The sequence below is a fragment of the Pituophis catenifer genome, unplaced genomic scaffold (assembly GCF_029215685.1).
Source record: "Pituophis catenifer annectens isolate HBS135680 unplaced genomic scaffold, rPitCat1.0.hap2 SCAF_2, whole genome shotgun sequence".
In the NCBI taxonomy this organism is placed as follows: Eukaryota; Metazoa; Chordata; class Lepidosauria; order Squamata; family Colubridae; genus Pituophis; species Pituophis catenifer.
The window spans coordinates 39,464,574-39,487,865 of record NW_027256882.1 but is presented as its reverse complement, the minus strand read 5'-3'; the positions used below and the strand labels follow the sequence as shown (position 1 = coordinate 39,487,865).

At 40.9% G+C, this 23,292-nt stretch overlaps 1 protein-coding gene across 2 annotated transcripts in view; it reads left to right on the top strand.

Moving 5' to 3' along the window:
- Positions 1-17,194, top strand: part of LOC139312127 (C-type lectin domain family 2 member D-like) — a 34,601-nt gene extending 17,407 nt beyond the window's left edge. For both annotated transcript variants that reach the window (XM_070936678.1, XM_070936679.1), the window contains exons 7-8: positions 6,182-6,285; positions 15,053-17,194. In XM_070936678.1, coding sequence (XP_070792779.1) covers positions 6,182-6,285; positions 15,053-15,176 — 228 coding nt within the window. In that variant the 3' untranslated portion in view covers positions 15,177-17,194. The remainder of the gene's footprint in view (positions 1-6,181; positions 6,286-15,052) is intronic.
- Positions 17,195-23,292: the final 6,098 nt, after the last annotated feature.

Here is a 23,292-nt window from a genome sequence, read left to right as displayed (position 1 = left end):
AGTGTTTTCAGGATTGCTGTGGCTACCTCATCAGTCACAAACAGTATGGTTTCAATCAAGCCATCTCCTGTTTGCAATTACCTGCAAGCCTTCCCCGCCCTAGTTAATTGCAGGTTAACTCCCCATATAAGCAAGGACCTTTTCGCTTGCTACTTGGGCCTAAACGCTGTTTAGGCCTAGATGCAGAGCTCCTGCTGGAAGCTGGATGCAGAGCTCAGTGCAACGTTACAGAAGGGAGGAGAACACAGATAAGGACTCCAGACGCTGTTGCAGAGATACTCCTACGGATGCTTGCCTTTTGCTGTTTTGAAGCACGCAAGCCATCATCAGAACTGCTGCTGCTGGACATTCTTCCTCCCACAAGCTTCAAGCTACATTTGCTGATTGAAATTGTTTTTTTTCTTCAGGTGACTTTTTTAGCTGTGAAGTTTATGCTGCCGCCCTTCTACTACCTCGATGATGTATCGACACCGAAGCTGCTTATTGTCATGTTAACCTTTTTCTTTTGTGAACTGTTTCGGTATTGTGGAGAGGAATCTAGGGAGATAGCCTGGCTTCACATAACCAAGATAAGACTTTGTTACTAATGTGCTTTTTTAAAGACATAGTGCTTTTTAAATGTTTTAAAGTAAATTATATTTTTACACAAGACACCTCTGTCAGATTTATTTCAGTCCTAGTGTGTTTGCTCATGAGCTGGTTCACGGTCCGGGGTACCCCTCAACCCCACTCCATAACAGGGACTGTCAATGCTGATGGGCCAGGAGAGGGCACATATCCACGATCCTATCCAGGGTTTGGCTCTCTCCGATTCCAGTTTGCGACCAGAGTCTTCACAGGAGCATGCAGCAGCCGCCCTGGGTATCTCCCCATCTCTTTTTGAAACCCTAGCAGGTCCATCAGTCACCAAGGGCAGAGCAGTCCAGAGCAGAATAGGTTCAGCCACCCTCTGGAGGAGGGCAGCGTAAGAGAATCTCAAGGCCACCAAGGCATGATCTGACCACAACGAGAGAGAATACTGACAGATCCCTCACCAGGTCACATTGCCACTCCTCTAACAAGATCATATCCAGAATAGGACCACTGTCTTGAGTTGGGTTGTGGATGACCTGAATGTGCCCATGGCCATTATGGTGGCCGTGAACTCTCAAGCTGCTTCAACGCCAAACCCAGGGACAGCAGATTGAAGTGTCCCAGGACTATAAGCTTAGGGAACTCCACTGCCAACCAGCAGCTCAGGCAGGGAGGTTGCTACGCAACAGAAAGGCTGCTACAGCAGCAACAATTTCCAGCGGATCCTGCAAGCCCAGTCTCAGAAACATGATCTCTCATCCAGAAACCTGAGCATGGCTTCTGGAGGACAAAAAAAGATTTCCAAATGATAACTGCCCTACAACCTTGGATGGTGCCAAACTCAAAACCTGGCCAGGCACATCTCCAAGAGGGGAATTTCATAATGCATGCCAAATCAGCTTGCTTCTTTCTAATAAGATTGCAAATAAAGAGGGAGTAGCTTAGCAGCAGCAGTAAGCAAGTACATGAGCAGCAGTAGTCAAAGACATGATCTTCTGAGCGACTGCTTTCCAGAGTCTGGATGTGACATCGGAGGGCTGGAACAGATGCCATCAGTCTTAAGCATCTTTGGCTCCCGTTTAAGGGTCCAATTTTTTTTAATGTACTCCTTTTGTTATGCAGATCTTTTATATTGTTGGCTATCAGGGTAGTGTCATCATCAACATAGCCTAAGTTATTGATGTTTCCTCCAATTACTAAACCACACTCATCTTCTTCCAGTTCAACTTCTCTTTTGACCAGACTTAAATTCTGGATATTTTATATACAAGTAGTCCTCACGTGACGCAGTGGCCTTGAGGTGAAGACGTTCGCCTCTCACTCAGAAGGTTGAGAGATCAGTCCTAGGCAGCAACAGATGTTTCTCTATTAGGGCACAAAGACAAAATATCTGCTGCGAATTCCTCATAGGCATCAGGAAGGGCATCTGGCCAGTAAATGCTCAGCTCCTTTCAGTTGCCCCAATCCCATCCCAAAGCAAGTGATTTACAGTGTTGTTAAAAGAATATATATATATTTGAGAGATATATATATAAAATATATATTTTACTGATAAAGAAATAAGGGAGACTGGTATAGATCTGTTTCAAGCTTCTTAGCTCTCATCAGCCAGCTTTACCCTTACTTGGATTCGAACCTGGGCTGCCTGCATGTTAGGCAGTTGTATTAACCACTGTGTACATGTAGGGCTTCATCTTTGTGGCTGCTTTGGATATGATTTGGCTGGGACTTGTAGCAATATATGTCTTTTGATTAACACTTGATCTATGTTTTATATTTGGTGTTAAGATTCGTCTATCTATGAGAGCAGGTTTCCAAATAGTAGGCAGACGTGAAGTGTCATCCCGTTTATTCATGCAATATGGTCTTTTCTCAATTTCTATAGCCTCTCTGATTATTCTGCCATTGAGATGTTCTATTTTTGCAACTGTTTTTGTGTTATTAAAATTAATATTATGTCCTGTTGTGTTTATGTGTTGAACTAATGATGATGTGTGTTCTTGCTTTTGTATTGAGTTTTTGTGTTCCTTGATGCGCACACTCATTCTTCTGTTGGTCTGCCCAATGTATGTTGATGGGCAGGAAGCACACGGGATTTCGTATATGCCTTGATCTTCTTAATTCTATTTTGTCCTTGGGGTTTCTCAGAATGGACGATATCTTTCTATCTGTGCAAAATATGGTTTTGATGTTGTGTCTGTGCAGTACTTTGCTAATTTTATCTGTTGTTCCTCTTATATAGGGCAAGATGGCTTTCCCATTGTTTTGTTCCTCTTGTTTTTTCTTTTGTCTAGGTGTTGCATGTTGGATCATACTGATGATTTTATTTCTACAGAACCCATTTGATGTCAGTATATTAGTTAGTGTATATAATTCTGTTTGTAAATGTGCTTCATCAGCCAGACATTTAGTTCTTGTGGTTAATGTTTTGGCAACAGAGTTTATTTGTGCTGGATGGTGGTGTGATTTGGCGTTGAGATAGCGGTTCGTATGTGTCTTCTTTTGATAGATGGTATGTCCTAAGGTGCCATCAGATTTTTTATAAATTAATACATCGAGGAAAAGTAACTGGTTTTCTAATTCTATCTCCATGGTGAACTTTATTTTGGGATGGAGGCTGTTCAAATATACTAAGAAGTTTTCTAGTTTATCTCTTCCATGTGGCCAGATCACAAAAGTGTCATCAACATATCTGAGCCATAATTTTGGTTTGTTAACAGTTTTTTCTAAAGCATTGGATTTGAAATCTTCCATGAAAAGATTAGCGATGACCGGTGATAATGGTGATCCCATTGGTGCGCCTTCTACTTGTTTATATCTCTGCCCTTTGTGTATGAAATATGTGTTGGATAAACAATGTTCTGTTAAATCTGCGATATGTTTTGGTAGTTGATATTTGTTTTTAATTGATGACAGGGCTTCTTTGACAGGTATTTGTGTGAATAGTGATACAACATCGAAGCTTACAAGAAGGTCATTTTCTTTTATGTGTTGCTTTTTTATTATTTGTATGAAATGGTATGAGTTCTGTACATATGAAGCAGCAGATTCTGCATAAGGTTGTAGATGTTTTGCTAAATATCTGGCTAGATTTTGTAACGGTGAGCCTATGGAACTTACTATGGGTCTAAGAGGTATTCCATCTTTGTGTATTTTTGGGAGGCCATACAGTTTTGGACATTTTGATGATTTTTCCCTGGGAATAATTGTTTGTTGGATTTCTTTACTTATAGTACTTGATTTTATCTTTATCTTCGTGGTTTTTTCTAGATATGTTGTTGGGTCTGTGTTTATGGGTTTATATGTGGCGTCTTGAAGTAAGTCAGACAGTTTCTTTTCATAGTCCACTGTGTTCATTACTACTGTTGCGTTGCCTTTATCTGCTGGTAGTATTATTATGCTATTGTCGTTTTTTAAAACTTGCAGTGCTTTTTGTTCTTCTTTTGATAAGTTGCTTTTAGGTGGTTTACTAGTGCATAGAATGTTGGTGACATCATGTCTGACTTTATCAGCATTGTCAGCACTGAGTTTCTTTAAGCTGGTTTCATATATATATATATATATATATATATTCATGTATACACACACACACACACACATATACAGGTAGTCCTCAACTTGCAACCGTTTAAAGTTACAATCGACCTGAAAAAGAGGATTTACCAACCAGATTCGAAGTTCCAATAGTCAGGCCATCATGGCCATGTGACCAAACTTCAGATGCTCAGAAACCAGGCCAAATTTATGGCTCTTTGCAATGTACTACAGTCAGATGATTGTGACTGTGCACTTCCATTTTTTGGTAAAACTGCCCATTATGAGTCACTGCTTTGCTTAATAACAATGGCATTAGTTTAATGACGGCAGTGATTCACTTAACAACTGCCACCAGAAAGGTTGAAAAGTTGAGTTTTAACTCACTTTACAACAGTTACGATGTACGACCATAATGGACAGGGTCCATTACAATATGTTAAGATCTACCTTAAAGATTCTGCTCTCTCAAGTCTATAGCCCTGGGAAAGACGAAAGGAAAAAGAAAAAAGAGGATGACAACCAGTAAGACATATGGTCAATTACAGCAGCAACTGATCTACCTTTGGAAGACCTGAAAGACCAGGTTGGGGACAGGTCCTCTGAGAAAGGTGAAATCTATGTGATCGGTTAGAGTCAACTTCAACTTGATGGCACATAACCAAATAAAGACATACTATCTACATAAAACTTGGCATGAATAAACAATTGCTACCAACCTGCCTTCCATTGAGGACCTGTATACTGCACGAGTCAAAAAAGAAGGCTGTGAAAATATTTACAGATCCCTCACATCCTGAACATAAACTGTTTCAACTCCTACCCTCAAAATCACACTATAGAGCACTGCACACCAGAACAACTAGACACAAGAACAGTTTTTCCCTGAACGCCATCACTCTGCTAAATAAATAATTCCCTCAACACTGTCAAACTAAGTACTAAGTCTGCACTGCTATTAATCTTCTCATCGTTCCCACTACCCATCTCCTTCCACTTATGACTGTATGACTGTAACTTTGTTGCTTGTATCCTTACGATTTATATTGATATTGTTTCCTGATTGCTTATTTGTACCCTATGATCATCATTAAGTGTTGTACCGTATGGTTCTTGGTGAACGTATCTTTTCTTTTATGTACTCCGAGAGCATATGCACCAAGACAAATTCTTTGTGTGTCCAATCACACTTGGCCAATAAAAAATTCTATTCTATTTGTTTCGTTTTGTTATGATGATGAGCTATTAATACTAATAAATATTTAAATATCTGTAGCTCAGGTGTAGGATGAGGGTAAAGGTTCGTTCTCCAAATTGTGGGTTAGTTTCCGAATGTTTCATTACCAGGCTAGGTAACATATTCAGCGGATGTTGAACTCCGCTAAAGATGTTACCTAGTCTGCTAACGAAACATTTGGAAACCAACCCACAAGCTCTGAGAACGAACCTTCATCCTTGGACTTGAAATTGTTTGGAATGGCCTTATAACCCTTCCCAGATTGATGGGCAGCAACAATTGCTTCTCTATGATCATTGCTGATGTCTTCTCTCTTTGGCATTGTGTTAGCACACATCTCAGTATTGGAGGCCTACAATTTCCCTTTTACAGAGGTATAAATGCTGATGATCAATTGATCAAGGGCACTTCATTAGCAGCACCTGGCTGCTCCTTAGCCTCTTCGTACCTATGGAAGCAGTAGGGATGTACAGTATTTTTTTTTATATACATGGCTTCTCCATGTTGGCTTTTTTTTTTTTTTTTTTTGTAAAATAAATGATGGCATGGTGTAATAAGTCATGTGTTGTTTTTCATGTGAGGTTGTATTTACCTGATTTTTACTTTGTCCTGATACATAAAACCACAGCATTCCGAGGATGTACTTACTTTTTCATATGACTGTATACATCAGTTTAATTAATATGTTAATATTATCTTAATTTTGTGTTCTTATACAAATAAAATAATTCAACACAAATGATGCATTTTAGTATTAAACAGATAGTTAAAATTAGCAGACTCTTTCTCCAATTAGTGTGCTAAACTAGGATTTACTGTACATTTTTTCCCTTTTAGGATTTTTGGGTGGAAATTTTCCATCCCTTACATTATTGGTTTGGTCTCTCAAGGGAAATTAAACAGGTCTGGAAATGGTACAATGGTACAGAGTTTAAAAACCAGTAAGTATGTATTTGTTTATTATTTATACAGCTATTTTCCTTTCCGAAGCATTTATAAACATTACACTTCAGGTTGAGCAGCTGAAAGAATAAGAAGAATTAAGAATAAGAAATAAGAATTTTTGGCTGCGCTTCTTTCCCCCCAAAATAAGACACAGAAATGGGAAGAAAAAGAAGAGAATTGTTCGGGCAATAGAATGTAATATCTGGTGGTCTCCGCACTGTTGGCCAGCTGTGATGGACAGATGTTCAGGATGGCTGAGATGATACACCACCTTCAAGAGCAGATGGGTCTGGTGCAGAGGTGGGCTGCTGCCAGTTCACACCGGTTTGGGCGTTCCAGTTGTTAAGATTCTGCGCAGTTCGGCGAACAGCAAATGCCACCGCTGGCTGGCCCCACCCACCCCACCCCTCCTAATCACTCCTTATCTCGCCTCGCCTGCCTTGGCCGGTGCCTAGAGTCACGCTTGAGGCATAGCTGCTGCTGCTCTCTGGTTCCCTCGCCTCGACCATGTGGCCCAGCTGAACTCTGCCTGGTGAGTCTTCTTTTGCTTCTCGCCCAGCTGCCTCCCATGCAATCCCGGCAGCCCAGCTTGCTTGCCTGCATTCTCTGTGGCCTCCCACGCAGCCCAGCTACCTGCCTGTCTGGTGAGCCTTCCTTTGCCTGTTTGCCAGCACGAACGGCCTGTTACAGGGCCTTCCTAGGGCTCCCCCGGCTTATTACAAGCTGAAATGCATGATCCCTAGGCCCTATCCGCCCTCCCCACCCCATTTCCCATGGCTTTACTGTACTTACTTTTTGAAGAGGCTGAGCCACGTGGCAGAGAAGCCAAAGTCTTTTATTCAGAAGCCGGTGAAGCTGTAAGAATGTGAGATGTAAGGAAAACAGCTTTCCCCATTTGAATAAAAGTCTTCGGCTTCTCTGCCATGAGGGCTTGCAGGTGTTGTGACCTAGGCTCACTTAATCATTACAAGACACAATTTAGTCTTAAACAAACCTATTTTATTATAACAGCTGGGAATTACTTCATTCCCAGCTTAGTCCAAATTAATTCCAAAACAAGTCCTTCAGAAAAAGTCCTTCAGTGTATCACAAACCTTTACCTTCTTTGGCATCTGCCAAAGGCCTTTCTTGGCAAAGCTCCACGAAGTTCAGAAACAAGAGACGCCGACTGGAAACAGATTTAGCAATGTTGCAGCCCCGAATCTTTTTTTTTTTTTGGAACTATTACCATCTGGCAGACGGTACAGGATAACAAAACAAATAGGCTGAAAAACAGCTTCTATCCCAGAGCATAGAACTATGAACTATGTTGAATTCTACTGTATCGTGCAATATTAATGCAGTATCGGGTTTTCAATTCAATTGTGTCGAATGTGAAGGATGTGTGTGTTTTTTTTTATTTAGTTTTCTTATGTATGATGTACACTGAAGATGGCATCTAATTTTGAAGATGGTGCAATGACAAAGTAAACTTAAACTTAATTTTCATGCATCGTTGCTCCGACATTCCTCACTTCTGGGACCTTCACTCATTCGATTAGTCACACTGAGTGCTTGTCAAACTTTATCTCCATCTGCAGTATGGTTCCGCCCCCTCCTTCTGCGCATGCCCAGTCTTTTTCACTCAGTCAAGTTAACAGATCTAGAGTGCTTTTTTTCTACAGAAAATCTGTCTAAATTTATTATTGAATACCTGCATTAACGATTTTATTACTATTTCCTAATTTATTAGAGGGCTGCGGTTAATTTCAGCTGTCTTGACAGCATTATAATTTCTAAAAAAGATCGCTATTTATTTGCGGCGCTAAAGGTCTGCTAGCCACCTTGCCGCTTACTCAATAGCCTGCTGGAGTCTATTGAAGCGGAATTTCTTTGTCTAAAATTGCAGCGCTAAGGGGCTGCTAGCCGCCTTGCCGATCAATCAGCAGTGATCTGCTTCAGTTTGGACGCTGTTTGCTTAATTTCGCCGCGGTGTTAGAGCTGGGGAATAACCGCCAACACCCTTGCAGCTCTCTCTTGTATATTAGCGGCGACAGAGTTACCAAGTTGCCTTTCAGGCTTCTGAGAAAGTAACATCTTTACTTTGAGTTATAATGTAACGCTTGGACGTTGCCTTGCTTAATTTGCTGCGGTGTTAGAGCTGGTGAATAACCGCCAACACCTTTGAAGTCTCTTTGTATGCTAGCGGCGAAGGAGTTTTCTGATGTGGATTTCAGTCTCCTAAGGAAATAATCTATTTAATTTTAAGTAAAATTCAGGCATTGTTTAAAGTCCCTGCCTGCGTCAGGCATACTTAGTGATTGGAAGTTGTGGTTTCTTCCGTTATCCATTTTAACGTTTTATTATTAATATAACGCAATCAAATCAGTTCGGAGACATTTGGCTCGAGGAATCTTCGTTAAACTGATGGTTGCTGAGGCGAGCAACTGACAGCGGCGCCATTTTTTAACTGTCAATTCTTCGTTCATCAATTTGTTACATCAACTGAGAGAAGTTCATCTCAGGGAAGTTTTATCCAATTAATTGTTTGTTTTTTTTTGATAAAAGATTGCTATAGCTTGAATTAATTAATTAATTATATATATATTTTAAAAAAATTAATAATAATTATTATTATAATTAATTATACTGATTGATTGCATTACTTTATTAAATATGGCAGACGATAATTTATCATCTGACCTAGAACAGGTCGCTTCTCCTTCCAAAGTACCTTCTCCTCAGCCATTAAGAAAAAAAAAGAAGCTAAAACAAAAAATGTGGAACTGCCACAACAGTCTGCCAATTTGTTATCTGATGACAATCTCAAAGCAATGAATAAGATGGAAACACGTAGACATAAAGCCTTAGAGCGACAATTTGTCAAAGCCAAGCGTGCTGCACAATTGGCATCTAACTTATATAATTCTGAAATGTCTGTTAATCAACAACCTATTGAAGACAATTCTCTGGTCAATGAGGAAACTATAGAAATTCAGTCACAAGATCCTATGTTTAGAGAACCACAAGGTCAATTTATGATAGATATTTCTAGAGGCATTGCACCTCAAGGACCTATTCCTTCAGGTGTTTTTCCTATTGTTAATCCATTAAATCAAGGCTCTCCTGAAGCCACTTTCACCCCAACTGCTGCTGGGCTTAGGGGGGAAGACATTCAAAGCAGTGGTCAGGAATTGGATTTCCAAACAATGGTTACACAAGCGATTTCTAAAATATTCCATGCAGGTTTGCAACAAACCAGCTATCCTTGTCATGCTGGTGCATCTACCAGTAATCAATATCATTCTCATTCAATTCCTAAACAACAGTATTTTAGCCGTGGGGATGACACAGATTTAGAAGAATTTGATTTATCAGATGATGAGGAAGAAATGACTCCAGAAAAACCAGCATTTCAAGGTCTTTTCAAACCAGCTTTATTTAAGTCATTACTACATAAAGCAAAAGTACCTACTAATATGGGACTAAATTTAGAAAAGTCATCTGATCCTAGTACTCAAATGAATCCAAATGAGAATTTGTTTAAAGTACCCAAGTCTGATTTGGACTTTGTTCCGTGCCCAGATCTATTTTCACAAGTTATTAAAAAACCTTGGGAAAATTCCAGTTCAAATTCTGGCCCCAATAGTTTTGATAAAAAATTATATTGCTCTCCACCAGACTTGGATGAATTGTTACAGTTGCCATTAGTAGACGAACCAGTGGCAACACTTACGTCATCTTCTGTGTTAGTTAGTGAAGTTGGAGAAGGTCTCAAAGTTGAAGACAAAAGAGCTGAAATGACGTGTCGCAAGACTCATCAAGCTGCTGCATGGGCAATTAGAGCTGCAATTTCGGCATCATTTTTTAACCGGGCCTCTCTTATTTGGCTTAGACAATTAAGAGATAGATTACCACCTGAAGAATCAAGAATTCAACAAGACGTATCAAAAATTATTGCAGCAGCAGAATACTCTGCAGATGCTTCATCAGATGCTGCGAAATTCGCTTCCAGGGCATTAGCATCTTCTGTAACATCAAGAAGACTTCTTTGGTTACGTCACTGGAAAGCTGACTCAAGGTCAAAATGGAGGCTAACATCAGCTCCTTATAAGGGCCATTCTCTATTCAGAGAGTCCTTGCAACAGGTTTTGGTAGAAGGCAGGGATAAAAAGAAAATTTTACCCTCTTTGTATAGAAGACCAGAACGCAGATATTCTCCCTTTCAGCGACAGTTTTTTCGTTATGATCAAGGAAATTCAAATACCTACGCACAACGTGGTAATTTCAACCCTACTTCTCTTCATACTCGAGTAATAGAAATTCCTTTCGAGGAAGAGGCAGCCGACAATCATCTTTCAGAAGACCTTTCCGAGGAACGATGTCACGTCAATCTAGTAGAGGCAAGTGACTCGAATTCTAAGGTGAGGCCGCTGGTCACAGTACGTAAGATCCATGCATCCGTTGTAGATTCCTCCCATTGGTGACAGAATAGTTGAATTTTGCCCCCAATGGGAAGTGAAGAATATTTTGATTTTGTCAACATCAAAGATCAGTCATGTTGGGACAGAGAATTAGTCATCCAATCTTTACAAAACTACGGATTTACAATCAACATGGACAAAAGTCACTTATCACCAACGACTTGATTATTGCACCTAGGTGCAATCATAGATTCAGAATTGGGATTAGTTTACCTGTCTCCAGACAGACAAAACAGCATCAAGAGTCTAGTTATACAAGTAATATCGCAGAAGAAAACTGCTTTATTAACACTGTCTCAACTGCTAGGCAAGCTAATATCTGCAATTTCAATAGTACCATGGGCTCGTTACCACACTCGTCATTTACAGTGGTTTCTGTTGCCATTTCAAAGGCAAAGGCGAGCGGATTCTCTTCACAAAGTGGTGGTACCAACATGAGTAAAAATGTCTCTACGTTGGTGGGTAACAGAGGCAATTCAGAAAGGTTCTGTTTCTACAACCAGAATGAGTAACGTTAACAACGGATGCAAGTCTTTATGGATGGGATGCACATCTCAATACCCTAATAGCGCAGGGGATTTGGTCTACGTCGGAGAAAAAACAACCAATCAACTGGTTGGAATTACGAGCAGTGCGCCTGGCGTTAATTCATTTTCAACATCATGTGGCCAACAAGCACGTCCTGATTTTAACGGACAATATGACAACGAAGGCACATTTGAATCATCAGGGAGGCACAAAATCAAAAACTCTAATGGAAGAAACGGATCGTCTCATGTCTTGGGCAGAGAAACATGTCTTATCGATAAAAGCAGAGCATATATCAGGAGGAATAAATGTACAAGCAGACTGGCTAAGCAGGGGCAAAATAGACCAATCAGAGTGGATGTTAGATCCCAAGCTGTTCAAACAGATATCTCTCAGGTTCGGTCGACCAGTAGTGGACCTATTTGCTACAGCTCAAAACACCCAGTTAAAAAGATTTTTTTCTCGTTTTCCAGTTCAAGGAACAGAAGGCCAAGATGCTCTAAGATCTCCTTGGCCGCAAGGGCTTCTGTATGCATTCCCTCCAATTCCAATAATTCAGAGTGTAATTCACAAATTGAGGGAGGAAAGAGCAAACATGATATTGATAGCACCATATTGGCCTCGCAGACCATGGTTTGCAGACCTTTTAGGTCTTTCAGTAGAAAACCCTTGGAGAATCCCTCCAAATCAGATAGTACTACTCCAAGGAGAAATAAGACATCCAAAGCCAGACTGGTTACAATTGACCATCTGGCGCTTGAAAGGACCAGGCTAACAAAAGATCATATTCCTTCAGAAGTAATTGCAACTATTCAAGCAGCCAGAAGACCATCTACTACGCATATTTACAACGCGTCTTGGAAGGCATTTGTAGAATGGTGTAGTACAAGTCATGTAGATCCTACATCGGCAACAGTACTTGATGTACTATTATTTCTTCAATCTGGTTTAGACAAGGGCCTTGCTCCTTCAACATTGAAGAGACAAGTAGCAGCATTGGCTACAGTTATAGATGGACCGAGTAAAAAATCTCTTTCACAAGATATGAGAATTAAATCCTTTCTAAGGGGAGCTATGAATTTAAGACCTCCTACTGTTCACAGATATCCTTCATGGGATATGAATTTAGTACTACAAGCATTAACAAAAGAACCATTCGAACCACTGGCATCAATAAGTATGAGATATCTAACTTTGAAATTAGCTTTTCTAATAGCAGTAACATCCGCACGCAGAATATCAGAAATAGCTGCTCTTTCAATTAGAAAGGATTTATGTATATTTTACACAGATAGAGTAGTACTTAGGTTAGATCCATCTTTTATACCAAAAATAAATTCATATTTCCATAGAGCTCAGGAAGTAATTTTACCAAACTTTTGTCCATACCCTCAACATCCTAGGGAAAAAATGTGGCACACGATGTACGTAGGTCATTAAGACGTTATATAAAAAGAACTGCATTATTTTGACAAACTGAAGCACTGTTGTATCATACTTACCTTCTACCATGGGTAAGAAAGTGTCTTCTAATACAGTGGGGCACTGGATTAAAGCATGCATATCTGTGGCATATAGTTCATAAGGGGCAATTTTATCTGGAAGAGTATTACCACATTCAACGCGTAGTGCTGCAACTTCAGCTGCTTGGGCTACCCAGGCATCTGTAGATGAAATATGTAAGGCAGCTACATGGTCATCTATTTCATCCTTTGTAAAACATTACAGATTAGATTCATTTGCGTCAGCTGATGCGGCGTTCGGGAGAAGAGTTTTACAATCAATAATTTCCCCACGAAACCAGGACAATGACAAGGAGTAATTCCCACCCTAATTCATTAAGCTTGGGCATGTCCCAGAAGTGAGGAATGTCGGAGCAACGATGCATGAAAATGGAACATTGGCTCACCTGAATGTCCATTTTATGATCGTTGCGACGACATTCCGTCCCACCCTTGGGGTATTGGCCTGGTGGTCGTGGGGGGTATTTCTGTTTCACCTCTGCAGTTGCAGTTCCGCTAAGTGTATATTTCAGATCTGATGGAGGTAGACTTCGTGAAAAGACTGAGTATGCGCAGAAGGAGGGGGCGGAACCATACTGCAGAGGGAGATAAAGTTTGACAAGCACTCAGTGTGACTAATCAAATGAGTGAAGGTCCCAGAAGTGAGGAATGTCGTCGCAACGATCATAAAATGGACATTCAGGTGAGCCAATGTTCCACTCTATTAAGAAGGTAATAGTGAAATGGTAAATACATACATGTTAAAGATCAATTGTGTATATTTGTGATCTATCAACTATCCCTGATCTGATTCATATCTCTCATTCAGAATGTTGACTCAGCCTTTTTTTGGAAAGGATGTTTATTTGAACATCAACCAAATCATCAAATCAGAATGATTTGGCAATTGGATTGGGAGAAGGTATTTGATTTAGAGATTTGAACAGATGGCCTTCAAATTGAATGATTTAATCAAATAATAAAAGATAGAAACCGGTAGTATACAGAGGGAGAGTTCCTAGTGTTAAAATCCAGTGTATGAATGTATTGCTCACAATTCTGATTCTACACTTCATATTCTGTAAGTCTAAAAAAGGAACCAAATGGCACCATTTATTTCTGTTCAAGTTATTTGTCATATTTTACAATCAGGTCAGGTGCTTGAAGATTTAATGAATCTGAAGTTAGATATATGCCAAAGACTTTAGCATTTGGACTTTGAATTGCAAAGTGTGGATCTGAAATTTCAACTCAAAATTTCAGTGTTTTAGTGCATTACTTCAGAGGTGCCAGGAATGTGCCTAACTTTCCAGTTGATCACTGAAATTGTGAACCAAAATTTTACTTTTGTGCTTTATGCTTCAAAGACCAAATGCTGTAGACTTCATGTACTTTTTCACAGATACCTAACAACAAAATCCATATGTGCTTCCTCCATATTTAATAGCTCAGATTATTAAATGGGAAATATATGGAAACCAAATACCATACCCAAATTTCTATTATTTAGGAAGTGCTGATAGTTTGCAATATTCATATTTAAAGTGTTCACTGAATTCTGAGAACAATTCATGGAAGTTACCATATTTTTCGGAGTATAAGACGCACCTTTCCCCCCCCTAAAAGGGGGTGAAAATTTACGTGCGTCTTATACACCGAATGTAGCCCCCCCACCCACTGGCCCCCACCCTTTGGCCTCTGCCTCCCAGCAGTTATCTCCTTGCAGCAAGCAGCAAGAAGATACAGCTCCTTTCAGCTTCAGCACTACCTAATTAGCACAAGTTGATTGGATCGGCCTCCCGACTCTCAGCTGTTTTGCTCTGAATTGTTGTGCCCGGGCCTCTGCTGCTTGCTGCAAGGGGGTAAATTGCTGGGAGCAGATTTTTTTTCTTGTGCTAATCAAGCTATGCTGAAAACGAAAATGAAAGTAAAGCAGGCTGTTTGCTGTTTGCTGCAACGAGGCAAAATTGCTGGGAGGCAGAGGCAGATTTCTTTTTCTTGTTTTCCTCTTATAGTCGGGTGCGTCTTATACTCCGAAAAATACGGTACTTCATGAAGGTTTGGCTAGTTGTCTCTTAGGTTCTAGATATCCCTGATGAATTTAAAACGTTCTGGAATCTCTTCTAATAACAGACATTAGAAATAATGATCTAGTGCATTCTGAAAGTGCAGTGTTGGCAGATGTTCCCTATTCCCTAAAGATGGGAACATTCATGGAAGGATCATTTTTGCAGGGTTCATTGAAATAGTGACTCCTTGTCCTTTTTCAGGTTTGCAGTGCGAGGAGAAGGTTTCTGTGCTTACATGGATGGAAAAGGGGCCAGCAGTACCATATGCTCCATGGAGAAACGTTTTCTCTGCAGCCGGCCAGAAAGTTGTAGCAAGTCTGGATAATGCAACCTCATCGAAAGAAGGGAGCTCCTGGCTTGACCGGAGTTTATTAGAGAAACATGTGTGTATATAATGTATCATGTCACACCCAGATTTGTTAGTTGCTACCTCGACTTTAGTTGTAAACCTGAGGATCCATCTTCAGATCCTAACTTAACAAAGTAGTTCTGTTTCTTATCTGAGTCTAGGACAAGTAGCTGTGGGTGACTCGCCCTGGCCAATTTGCCACAGCTAACGCACCACAGGACAATTCAATGCAAGATTAACACAAGGGAGAGAGAGAAGTGAATTGCAACAGGCCTTGTCTTGTTTTAAATTTGAACCTTCTTTAAGTTTGAAGTTGTCGAGGCTGGAGTGAGCTGCATTTCTACTTGTCCCTCTCTTGAGTTATCCCATGTTGAATTGTTCTACAGATTTAATTTTTGCTTTTCTGGGCAAATTGCTCCCAAGCTCTCTGCACTCACATCTGCTCATAGCTTTGGGAGAAAGAATTTCTTTCTTTTTATGTTACATTAATTTTTATTTATACACTTTTTTCACCGTAGCAAATGTAAAGTTAGATGTACTGTAAATAGTATGTTACAATCCTCATTATGAGCCCTTCCTAAAAACCTTTTTATCTAACTTGCATTTTAATTCAACACTTATTTCTTGACTACCTGACTTATTTTAATGATCACTTCGTACAATCTGTAATTTTAAGATACTTTATTTTCATATTTTGTTTTATTCACTATCCTATTGCAGGGATGGGCAAATGTGGCTCTTTTACAACCTGTGGACTTCAACTCCCAGAATTCCTGAGATGGCTGTCCACAGGTTGTAAAAGAGACACATTTGCCCATCCCTGTCCTATTGGATTTGTTATTCGACCAGCTTCTATATTACATTACTACTGTAAAGTTTGCCTTGAACTGAGATTGCTTCCTGTTGACTTCATGGACACATTCATGCAGGTTGTGTATCAGGACTATGGTAGCGATTTGTCTTCTTCCAGGGTGTTACAATCTGTGCCGATTGGCCTGGATCCCTAATGGTGGCTTGTCATACTGAAGGTGGTTAATGCGCTAAGGAAAGATTCTGCCTCTACACTCTGCCTTACTCCTTTCCTTGCCATCTTTGTTAACTTTAAAGTTTAAAGTCAATATTATTTTTATAATAATAATATTATTATTATATTAATATTATTTGTGTTTATAATCTTGATGTTTGATTATTGTTTGATGTAGTTGGTGTTTAAATTATATAAATAATAAACCTATAATTCTTGCATTTCCTGCACTAAACAATGTTTTGAATTTTATTTGGAGAGTGGAGAGGTGTTAACATGCCATCTGCCTGCAACTCACTTAAAGCAGCTGCTTCCATTTTCAGCACTGCAAAACAAAGCATATCCAAAGCACTGCATAACTGAAATGTTCACCCCATATAAAGAAAAACAAAAATGAGGACACATTTTGAAATCCAGGTCGTAGCCTCACAAAGGTGAATGATGAGAATTAGCATGGAGCAGTGGTTCAGATGTTGAATTCTGGGTGAGATATCCCAGTTCAAATCCAACCTCCATTACAGAAATTCATGATAGGAGCCTCACTCTAAGCCCAACATAGTTCACATGCGTGTTACTGGGAAGATTTGAAGGAAAAACCTTTATATAAACTGCCTTTCCAGAATGAAAAGATGCTTTGCAATCTGATGCTGTTGTCTTCATAATTAAATAACATAAAAATATAGGAAGAACTCAACCGTGTTAAACTTATGCAAGGCATTGAAGTCCCCTCTGTTCCCCCAAGCATTCGGGTCAGTGGAGGGTGAGGGGGGAGAGATGTGAGAAGAATAAGAAGAATAAGAATAATTTTATTTATATACCGCCCTTCTCCCAAAGGACTCAGGGCGGTGTACAGCCTGTTTAAAAACACAAGACAAACATCAATTTAAAATAATTAAAAATATTAAATGGATTTGGCTCAATTTAAAACCCCAGCTCTGCTACTATTGATGTTTACTAATTAATAGTTTATCTTTGGGCATGTTTTTTGGGGGGGTGGGGTGGGCTGGTTATATTTTAGATGGTTGGTTGTTTTTAACCTTGTAAGCCACCCAAAGTCATTTATATGAGAGGTGTAGCTATATTAATGATTAAAATAAATGGATCAGATTGGAAGGCCAACTACTATAATCAATTGCTTTGTTTCCCCGGATGCTTCGAGGAAGCTCACCTTTCATGATAGACTAGAAGGAGCCTACAGGTAATCCTTGTTAGGAAATGACTGTTACCTAACTGGTTGGGTTGGCAATATATAAACCATCAATATATGTTTGTATCGAAACTGTATTGTATAGCTTTAAGACTGTATTCCTGTATTGCATCATACTGTGTCCTGATTGGCTAGCTCTGTAGCCAATGTCCTTAAGAGAGAGCTAGAAACATGGCTTATTCTCTCTGCTGCTCTCTGCTGCTTTTTGCTGTTCTTGCTACTGTCTGCGAAACCAGAAGAACTGTGTATGACTAAGATGTATGGTAAGAAGACCTTGTTATTGGAATATCTCTGGACTGACATTTTGACTATTTACTGCTTTATCTGTGTATGATTTGGACTGTTTATTGGACTTTGCTTTACTTTTTCCTAAAAGTAAATTATATCACAACTCAGTGTATCTGTGTGTTGACTGTGCTTATTCATAACTACTCTCAGCCGTTTTCATGTGCACACCCTTGCTACTCAAGGGTTACTCTGCATATTTCTTAACAATCCTTAATACAATTCATTTAGCGACTGTTCAAAGTTAAAATGGCCCTGAAAAAAGTGACTTATGACTTCAGTAAGGCATTTGACAAAATAGATCACAACCTACTTCTTGGTAAAACAAAAAAGGGTGGGGTAGACAATATCGCCACTAAATGGATTTGCAACTGGCTGGCCAACCCTACTCAGTGTAATCTACACTACATTACATCTAAGTGGTCTTCCAGGTGCGCTTCAAGGTGTTGGTTATCACCTTTAAAGCGCTCCATGGCATAGGACCTAATTATCTTCGAGACCGCCTGCTGCTACCGACGGCCTCCCATCGACCTGTGCGCTCCCACAGAGAGGGCCTCCTCGGGGTGCCATCAGCCAAACAATGTAGGCCGGTGACCCCCAGGGGGAGGGCCTTCTCTGGCCTACCCTCTGGAATCAGCTGCCCCCAGAGATAAGGAGAATCCAAGACCTCGGTGCCTTTCGCCATGCCCTTAAAACCTTCTTTTTCCAGCAAGCCGGGCTGGCCTAACACTTTTTAAAATGTTTTTAATTGTCTGTTATTGTTTTTAATCATGGGGCCAAATTTATATATATCTTTTTAATTGTATTTTAATGTTTGTAGTTTATGTTTTTACTTGGCTGTTCACCGCCCTGAGTCCTCAGGGAGAAGGGCGGTATACAAATTTAAAAATAAAATAAAATAAAATAAATAAATGGAGGGAAGTATGCAACAGAGTACCCCAAGGCTCTGCCTTAGTCCAGAACTCTTCAGCATCTTCATAATGGTTTGTTCGTTTATATTTTTGTCATGTTTATGTAGTGTATATTGGAGGTGTTGACCTTTTGAGAGCTGCAGGCAATGAAATTTCATTTTAATGTATGCTGATTAGAGTACATTTAAAGTGACAAAGTTATTCTAAGTCTTAAGTCTAATTTAGATGAGAAGGGTATGAGGAGAACTCATACATTTGCAGTCGACAGCAAGCTGAGGGGAATAACTTCCAAAGATAGGCTCAAGCTAAGCAGTTGTGGGAACTAGGTATATTTAGTCTAACCAAGAGAAGAATTAGGGGTGACATGAGAGCAGTCTTCCAATACTTGTGGGACTGTCACAGAGAAAACGGGATCAATGTATTCTCTAAAGCACCTGAGAGAGGAGAAGTAATAGGTGGAAGATTATCAAAGAGAGATCCAACCTAGAATTAAGGAGAAATTTCCTAACAGTGATAACAATATACCAGTGGAACAGCTTGGTTTCAGAAGTTGTAGGTACTCCATCACTGGAGGTTTTCAAGAAGAGATTGGACAGCCATTTGTCTGGAATGGTACAGGGTCTCCTTGAGCAGTGGGTTGGACTAGGTGATCTCTAAGGCTCCCTTCCAACTGTTATTCTATGTTCTAATTTCAGGGGAATCAGGCGGCATGCCAACTGCATAGCATCCCGTCCTTGCTTTCAGCCCAACTCAGTCAGTCATGATGTGTAAAGTGAGATATTTCAGAACATGGAGCTAATTCTAGACTTTTAAAAGGTAAAGGTTTCCCTGCCAGTCATGTTCAACTATAGAGGTGGTGCTCATCTCCGATTAATAGTCAAAGAGACAGTCCTGTCCAAAGACACGTGTGGTCATGTGGCTGGAATGACTATATGCTACAGGAGCACAGAATGCAGTTACTTTCCTACCGAAGTGGTACCTATTTATCTACTTGCATTTACATGGGAGCTCATCCTATCATGCAGTGTTTTGGTGTCCTTCTGATTGACAAGCCCAGCATCTTAACCGCTCAGTCACTGCGTCCCTAATTATAGACCTTAGTGGGTGGGCTAACTTTTGGTGGCTGAGAACCACACTTAACATTTGGGAAACACCCAAAGACTGAAGTGTTGATACTAATGAGTAGAAATAAGATTTTGTGTCAGACCTGCCACAACTTAAAGCTCTTAAGTAGAAACGATCCTTAGCTCCACTTGATGAGAAAGCTTTAGTTTTATTAGAGATCAAGGCAGGAGTGAAATCTTCTTACCTTCCCTACCGGTTCGGAAGTGCGCCAGGAAGTAACGACGATTGGACAGGTGAGCGGAGCTTCGCACTGCCATCACTACTGGTTCTCAGAACCACCTGCCGCCATCAATACCAGTTCAACTGAACTGGTCCGAACCAGTAGCATTTCACCCCTGGATCAAGTGTATTGCAGTAATGCAAAACCAGAACTAAGAATCACACGCCAAAATCACCAAATTCTACTTTCCCCTCAACTGCCCCTCGCTGCTCATCTCATAATCAATCATGCAAGATGTTTTCTTAATGGTCAGCCTGAGCACAGGTTGGTATGCAGCTCCCTCCTTCCAGCTGGACAACCTTGGAGCAGAGTTTCAAGTTTTCCCCAACCATCCCCCTCCACACAGTTTATGGCAGGCTGTCATCGCATGACAGCAAAGCACAAGCGAACATAAGGCGGCAGCTGACATTTTGGCTTTCCTAAAGCCAAAAGGGGAAAACATTTGGGGGAGGGGGTGCTTTGTTGGGCAATGGGGGTTTAAAGACTGAGGCGAGGCAGGTTTCAAAACTACCAAGAGAGTTTGTTTCCCGCCAAAAGCACCAGCAACGGCTTATGATCTGTAATTAAAGTAAAGGAACGGCCATACAGGTAATCTTGGAAGCGTTTTATGGCTGCAACGGCAGCCAACGTTTCCTTATCGATCTGGACGTAACTTCATTCTGTAGAGGAGAGGGTCCTTGAATAGAATACAATGGGGACAGCTTCTATGTCGAAGGGGGAGGCCTCAGCGACTAGAACCAGGGGTAGGCTGTTGGTGTATTGCACCAGGACAGCTTTAGATGTTAAAGGCCGCAAAAGCGGCGGCTTCTCGTGGGCTCCAGGACCAGGGAGTCTTCTTATCCAAGAGCCTATGCAATGGCTCTGCCACTGTGACTTTATGTGGCAAGAAGACGCTATAAAAGTTTAGGAGACCTAAGAAAGCCTGCAATTCGGTTCTGTTAGTAGGGGTTGGTGCCCTTTTGATGGTGGTGACTTTGGAATGTGTGGATGCCAGTGGCATTGATTAGATACCCAAGAATTCCACTCGGGGCACCCCAATCCTGCACTTTTGTTTTTATTTATTTATTTATTGGTTCGATTTATATGCCGCCCTTCTCCGGAGACTCAGGGCGGCTTACAATGCGTTAAGCAATAGCCTTCATACTTTTGTATATACTTGCTTAGTAGGGCTTTCGCCCCCCCCCCCCAAGCAGTGTTCTTTTTATACAAAGTCAGCTTATTGCCCCCACAATCTGGGTCCTCATTTTACTCATTTATCAGAGTTGGAGATAAGTGAGGCTGAAGAACAGCTGGAGCCTGTTCCCGATGTGCACGTGTGCAGAGCTGTCAGGAGAAGGGAAGAGTTAAGGAACAGAGGTTGACTCGGGAGTAAAGGCAAGGGGGATGCTGAATGGCCCCTGCCACAGAGAATAAATAGGAGCAAAAGGGGAGTGGTGTTTGCAGGAGACAATTAGTTCATTAGTGTGAAGATTTGCTTATCTGCGTTGGTGCCTCACAGAGACTCCTTGCCAAGTATTTCCTTGTACAGCGTTAGGCCTGGAAGCTATCGGCCTGGCAACTAGCCAAGGACTGATAAGGTCTGTGGTTGCAATTCACCCTTGAAAGACTGTTTGCCGGGACTTTACTGTATGTGAATGCTAGCAATTCACATTAGCCAAATAAAATGGGGTTTTTTTCGGGACAAGGAGTCTGTTTCGTGATTTGGTAAAGCCAGAACACTTTCCACTGATGCTGCGCTTAAGAGTGAGGCTTCGAGTAAGGGAAGCATTATGAGTTTTCATGACAGGATGGATTCGAATTGGGATCTCTCACCCAGAATTCATCATCTGAACTAGCTGTCTCTGACCTTTCCAGCTTTGCAGACTGGTGGGGGAGGAGGGGGGGAGAAGATATGGTTTCACGTGAGCAGTGGGTGAGCACGCACATGTGCAGCTCTATTTGCATAAGCAGGGGGCACGCGGCCACTGCTCACCCAAAACACGCACTCTCACCTAGTGCATGTGCAAATGGAGCTATGCATGCGTGCGTGCTTTCCCACCATTTCCATGGCCCAGTTCTGAATGGGCTGCGGCCCGGGAATTGGGGGAACCCCTGATCTGAACCAATGCTCCATGCTAATTCTCGTCATTTACCCTTGTGAAGCCTTTTGTTTTTGTTTTATTCTGGGTGAACATTTACAGTGCTTTGGATATATATTTTGCAATGCTGAAAATGGAAGCAGCTACTTTAATGAGTGCGGGCAGATGCCATGTTAGCACTTCTACACCTTCCACATGAAATGCAAAACACTCTCTGGTGCAGGAAACACAAGCAGTGTTTATTATATATCAGTCATATCAAACATCAAACAATGAAAACACATTAAAATAATAGTCACATTAAAATAGCTTAAATATTAATCAAAATGGCAAGGCACAAACGGAGGGAGCAAGGCACAAACGGGAGCAAGGCACAAACGGAGTAGAGGTAGAAAGTTTTTCCTACAAATCTTCTGAGAAACACTGGTGTCAGTTATGCTGAGTTCAGAGTGAGGCTCCCCTCGTTAGCTTCCATTGACGGAGGTTGGATTTTAACTAGAATCTCCTACACAAAATTCAATATCTGAACCACTGCTCCATGCTAATTCTCATTATTTGTCCCTTTTGCGGCTATGACATGGATTTTAAAATGTGTTCTCATTTTTTGTTTTTAACACTGGGTGAACATTTAAGATTTACAGTACTTTGGGTGTGGCTTTGCAATGTTGGAAATAGAAGCATCTACTTTAATGAGGTGCAAGCAGATGCCATGTTAGCACTTCTACACCTTCCATGTGAAATCCAAAATGCACTCTGATGCAGGAACTATAAGCATTCCAGAATTATTACTGAATTTATATGCTGCCCATCAGTGATGGGTTGCTACTGGTTCGCTCCGGATCGGGCAAACCGGTAGCAGCAGGAGGCTCTGCCCACCCACCCGTCTCTGCGCATGCGTAGAAGCATTGCGCACTCAAGCGTGCACACGCCCATGAGCAAACCGGTAGCGACAGGATTTGAATCCCACTACTGCTGCCTATCTTGCCTAGAGGTGGCTTTCAAACAGTAAAGGAAGCAAGGAAAACATTAACTATTAAAATCGTAAGTACTAACATTACAAAATAATGAAGATGGCAAGAAAAGGAGCAAGGCACAAATGGTGTGGAGGCGGAATCTTTCCTCAGTCCATTAATCACCTTCAGGGTGAAATACCTCCATTAGGGCTCCAGGCCCTTGGAAGAAGATGGTGACAATTCATTGCCATAGTCCTGATCCCAAACCTACATGAACGTGCCCATGAAA